Source organism: Rhinolophus ferrumequinum, chromosome 14, assembly GCF_004115265.2.
Source record: "Rhinolophus ferrumequinum isolate MPI-CBG mRhiFer1 chromosome 14, mRhiFer1_v1.p, whole genome shotgun sequence".
Lineage (NCBI taxonomy): Eukaryota > Metazoa > Chordata > Mammalia > Chiroptera > Rhinolophidae > Rhinolophus > Rhinolophus ferrumequinum.
Genome location: NC_046297.1, coordinates 43,770,831 through 43,776,830, shown reverse-complemented (window position 1 = coordinate 43,776,830; position 6,000 = coordinate 43,770,831). Strand labels below are relative to the sequence as shown.

The 6,000-nt window shown below is 43.5% G+C and overlaps 1 protein-coding gene across 1 annotated transcript in view; it reads left to right on the top strand.

Annotated features, from left to right (window-relative positions):
- Window positions 1–3,244: 3,244 nt before the first annotated feature.
- The window catches only part of RRM2B (ribonucleotide reductase regulatory TP53 inducible subunit M2B), a 40,827-nt gene continuing 38,071 nt past the window's right edge, over window positions 3,245–6,000 (top strand). Inside the window, exon 1 of the mRNA XM_033126733.1 lies at window positions 3,245–3,427. Within this exon, the coding sequence (XP_032982624.1) occupies window positions 3,380–3,427 (48 nt within the window). The 5' untranslated portion in view covers window positions 3,245–3,379. The remainder of the gene's footprint in view (window positions 3,428–6,000) is intronic.

The following is a 6,000-nucleotide window of genomic DNA, read 5'->3' as shown; positions in this document are numbered from 1 at the left end:
CTCCCCCTACCCACTTTTTACCCTGTATAATTCTTTGGCACCTGCCAAGCAAGCGCAGAGATTCATTTCATCTTGCAGCTCCCCAAGGCATGCCTCGTTTAAGTTTCCTATAATAAACTATGTTAATTACCAGACTGCAGTGGCCAGCCTGTTCCTTCTGTCTTTCCCTTCCCTCCGCGTATGGAGGTCCACTTTTCAGTCTCGGGGCTTTTCTCTGGATCTGCATGTAGCAATAGAAAGTGTTCTCCAGCCAGACATAATATCCATTCCCATAATGCATACAGGTAAAGGGAACACAATTTCTTTACATAATACCTGCTTAAATATTCCAACTTTTGTAATCCTATCAACCACTACAATTTTACATCCTTTCAGTCTAATTGCAAGATGAGTCAGGGCTTCACCAATGGGTTTTGGTTCCACAAAGCCTGTATGCAGATGTAGAATCCTCTTGCCCCCAGAGATCTTTTAATTTAATTAAATTTTTACACATTTAATTGTTTACATTTGCTCTCCCTATTAACTTTAAACATCTTCAGGAAACTAATACATACTGCCTACTATGACCAGGCACTGTTATAAGCACTGTAATGTGTGTTTGCCATATTATTTAAGATTATTCAATTCTTCTATAAAAATGGAAAGAAATTAAGTATGGGAACAAATAGCTTATAAGACACAAGGAGATTCATAAGATAATGTTAAGTATAAATAGTAAATAAGTCATTAACTTGTGAAGCATGTTTAAGATAGAATCAATGGAACAAATCGGCGTTGAACATAGATAAAAATAATGGAACAAATGAGACTTATCATAGATAGAAAGGGCTGGAAGGACTAAGTAAATCTTAAATATTCATAAGGTAAGGATGGTGTCTCTTTTAGATTGACAACTATGTTATCCCTAAATCAGCCACAAATTGGTGACATCCATTTTGATCCCACATGTGTTCTTCCCAAGAAACACAGGTAAAACTCACAGCTGCTCAGCAGGCTCATACGTATATGGCAAGGTACTGCTGGACCAGGCCTACTTCTTCCTGCATCTCTCCAAAAGAAGAAATGTGTGTTGGCTCCACATTTTGTCTGCTGAGACCACTCGCACGTGCTCAATGCTAGTTTTCATAACTACACCATCAGCCAGGAAGGCTGATGCAGCAAAGATAGGATATATGAACATTGAGTAACATTATGATTTGGATAATACAGTCCTTCTACTCCCTCCCTTCCCCACGTCCTATCTTAAATGTGTTAGCTACCCCATCGCTTTCCCCCGATGCATGTTTTAAACTAATTTAATAAACTGTGAAATTCAAGCAACTCAATTTGATCTGAGCCTTTCTGTTCCATGATCACTAGGATGGCCTGATTAGTAGTGCACTTGGAAGCTACTATTATAATTTCCCATCCCGATAAATGTTTTACAAGTAATATATTATTAAATCACACAACAATCTTATGAGGAATGATTAGTATTATCCTACAGATGAAGAAACATCCTCTCAGAGAGGTTGCGTAACTTGTCCAAGGTAGCACATCCAATAAACAGGAGAGTTAGAATTCATGCCCATGATGATATGGCTCCAGGATCCACATTCCTTTTCACTGAATTCATTCATTTTATGATTTTTTTATTATTTATTAAAAAAATTTTTTTTATTGGGGAACAGTGTGTTTTTTCCAGGACCCATCAGCTCCAAGTCAAGTCGTTTTCAATCTAGTTGTGGAGGGCGCAGCTCACTGGCCCATGTGGGAATCGAACCCGCAACCTGGGTGTTATGAGCACTGCGCTCTAACCAACTGAGCCAACCTGCTGCCCCATTCATTCATTTTTATATCTTCAATACTGAATATGACACCTGACATATATTTAGTATACATATTGTTTGATGACTTTAAATGATGGGATCTTGGCTCTTAGTTTGCCATGTGGCCTATGATAAATTATCTAACTTCTTTAAGACTTGTCTTTCTCATAGAATTTACTTAAGTATTATTTAAAGTTAGTATGTAAAAAATTTTAATCTGCACTTGACCCCTAGTAGTTGCCTAAGAAAGGATAACTCTCACCCCCAACTCTAGGGGAGGTTTTAGAAAGAGCTTTCAGTCATTTTCAAAGCTGAATTTTCCATCCTATTTACCATACTTCACACAGTTATCCACAAAACAGGTGCATGCTGTTCGCGCTCAATATTTCAGCTTCAAGCGTTTTAAATCTTGCATCTCATTTTTGTTAGACCAAACTATTTTTTTCATTTCTGTTGCAGTTATCTTTAGTTTCCCTGAGAGACAGGTATTAGTAATTCGACCAAATTATTATGACAGCAGTAGCCACTAACTGCCTACTGCCATTACAGGGGAGAATTTCCTCTCTCCAGGACTTTAACTTTTGGCCTCGAAAAGAGCATTTAGCAGGGAGACTGAAATCAACTACTTTCCAGCTGGACAATCTTGGTTATTTATCCCGAGTGGGTTTCTTCATCTGTAACGGAGGGACATCGTTAGCGCTGCCTCATAGAGATGTCCTGACGATTAAATGACAATTCACACAAGGTGCTTAGCTGGTGCCTAACACTTTGTAAGAGCTCAGTCAATATTACTAAAAGCTTAGTTTGTTGAGACAATTTCACGGAACTTTCGAAGTACTTTTCTGAATTATCTTCCCCCTTCTCCTCACTCTCAAGCCCCACCTACTCCATGCACCCGCACACTTTTCTCTCGAGTACTTCTTTTCCGGCGCTTACATACAAAACAAGGCAGCTTTTCCTCCTGGTTAATTTGTTAACAGTACGGTTTTCCTTTTTCACCAAGAATGTGTTTTTTCCCTACCACCAATTCGCACACGGATAGCACTTTCTCCTTGTCTCGTCCTGTGTGTGGTCCTACCACCACCTGGCAGTCTCTCGGGACAGGCCGAGTTGGCGCGACATACCGTGTTCCGGAGCACGGCGAGAGCTGTGGGGAATCGCGACCTGGACAGGGGACCTGGAATAGCGGGCCAAGGGAGCAGAGCTGGGAGCCACTGAGGCGGGCGGAGCCGGCAGAGTCCGAGTGAGCTTCTCAGGGGTAGGGCGGGAGGCGGGTCCGGCACTGTGGATGGGGCGGGACCTGCTGGAGTAGGCGGGGCCCTGAAACGGTGTGGGCGGGGCCGGGGCTGTGGAGTCGGTGCGGGGCTGTAGGAGGCGGAGCGAGTTCCTCCAGGCGGGAAGGCGGGGCTGGCGCGGGGGAGCGGGAGGGCCAGGCCGATTGGGAGAGGTCTCTGCAGCCGGGGGCGGGGCGAACTCCGCAGCCTAGTGAGCCACCTGAGTCCTGTCTTAGTTGGAGTTGGCCTGCAGCGCTCGGTTGCCGCAGCTCTGGTAGCACTGGCGGAGCCTGCGCGATGGGCGACTCGGAAAGGCCGGAAGTGGCCAGGCCGGAGCAGAATGAGGTAAACATCGCTGCTGCTTTCTCTCCCGTCCCACAGTCACGCCCAGCCTATATAGATTGCCCGTGGCGTCGAGGACCTGCAAAGTGCAGGACCGCTGTATGAGATTTTACCCATTGCCGTCGGAAACCCTGTGCAAGCCGGGCCTCGGGCCCTCGCCACAGCCTGGTTTGGTCTTTGCTAGCGCCCGGGGGGGGCCGTCCCCGAGGTGGGGTGAGGAGTGAGCTGGGTTTCTGCTCCATTGCTCTGCACCTGGGTCAGTCATGGGCAACAATCTGAGGCTTCTGTCTGGGGCGAGGCGCACCCCGTCCGTTACTTTCCTCCCATCCTTCCCTGTTCTGGAGTTCTGGCCGGGGAAACTGAGGCAGGGAACCAGGACTGGTGGGTCTACTGGAGAAATGCATGCCATCTCTGGGATGGTTAAAGGAATTGGACGACACCTGTGGAAATTGACACGTTGACACGGTTGGGGTGGAGATGATAGGTAGAAGGGCGACCAGAAATCCTCGTAACAATGAAAACAATCAGTTTAGGAGGCCAGTTTCGCTCAGACCAGGCTACTTAACTAGTTGTGAATCTTGGAGTTGTTACTTTCTTCATTTATACAGTGGAAGTGATACTCCTGTCACAGAGGATTAAGTGAAATGCTTTATGCAAAGCACTACGGATGTTGTGGGTGCTTACTAAAACCTAAATTAACACATCATCCTTTCTGATTCTAGATTAATAAAAGTACACAACAACAGTAAACAAAGTAGGATTTATTAGACTGTAGTGTTGTAGGGTAGTTCAAACTGTTCTATAATTTCATATCTTGTTAATTTGTAAATACTTCTAAGCCATTTGTATTTCTCTTGAACCTGTTGCTGTGTGTGGTATCTTTGATTTAATAGTTTTAGCTCACAGAGACTTATGTTTAGCCCTACATTTCTTTAGAAAGTTGTAGATTCTAGATTTGGGGTTTTATTTTATTTTGATTTTGTAAATATTTAGTAAATTATAAATATCACTCAAAGTTTTTTTCCCCCTTTGAAATAAATATTTAGTATCAATTTTGCCACCTCAATGGCACAACTCAGATTTTTCCTTTTGTCCTAAAGGTAGACTTAAGACCTGGAAGACCTGGAAGTTAATTATTTATTGTCCGTATCTCAGTGATACAGACCCACAGAGACAGGCATAACTTTAGATCTAGAGTGAATTTTAGTGAGCATCAGTTCCAAAAGTTTTTACCATGAGCTGCAGGGATGCTTTAAGTACTTTGTTTCTCTAGATATGATAGTGCATCGTGGGCCACCTGCATCAGAATCGCCAGGAGTACTTTGTAAAAAATGTAAATTACCGGGCCTATGCTCCAGACATACTCGTAGTGAAACAAAATCTTTTGGGATGGGTCTGGGGACTGCATTTTCAAAACGCACTTCAGGTCATCCTGGTATACACATTTCTAGAACACTGCCTCAAAGGATTTATAGAAAGGCTTGAAGGGGGTTTGTGAGTCTCCTGAAGTTTGTAGATTCTGTATGTGTGTGTAGATGTGAATCTCCGGAGAAAGGGGTCTGTAGTTCATCAGTTTCTCAAAATTAACTATCATTAATCTAATTGACAGTACCTATTTTCGAGGTAAGAAAGTTCAGGCTAGAAAAAAATTAAATGACATGCCCAGGACCACACAACTTACTAGAAGAGCTCTGTTTAAAACCAACTTCTTGCTCCTGGGCCCATAGCCCATCTGTTTTGTCAGATTTGGTGGGAATAGAACAATGAAAATAATACCTACAAATAGTGTATGACTGTGACAGCATCCAAATATAATTCTTCACCAGAGAAGTAGAAGAGAAGTGAAGGCAAATGAAAGGGGTGGGATTGGGGAGTGGATAGACGGGAGGAGCCTTGTAGGACGCCAGCCTACATCAGGGCATGGTGAGTGCTAGCTGGAGAATCTTGACTTACATGGCTGCCTTAGCATGTCCAGGCACGGTTGGGACCAGGTGACCAGAAACTGAGGCAGGCAGAAACCGGAGACACCATTTTGGAAGAGAAAATGGGATGTTGCCCACAAATGCCTATGAGAAACTTTATTTCAGATTCTCCTTACTTCACACCTTGCAGCTACAACTAAATAGTAGTCTCTCTAACACCAGTTTTACCTGCTATCCAATCCTGTTTGGCACTGCCAAATTAATCCATCATTAACCAGTACCTCCGTGTTATTCCCCCGAAATAAAAATTCCCCAAAGGTCTCAATTCCTACCAAAACATGCCCAATTTTTCAGACTGGCAAAGACGCTTTCAAACAGCATTTTCATGCTAACTGCCATACCTTAATTCAGGTTGTCATTTCCACCTCTGAAATTGACACTGTAGTTGCTACCAAAATCGAGGTGATTTTCCTTTTCTAATTCATCCAGCACATGGATATCCGATTGATCTTCTTAATGCCATCCCTATTTATGTTAATTCCTATTCAGAAACTTTCCATGACTATCCATAAGAATGATTTTTCAAACTGCCCCCCCATGAATGCCAGCACCTGGGGGTTGGGGGTAAGTGGGAGAATTAGAATGTGAGCCTCC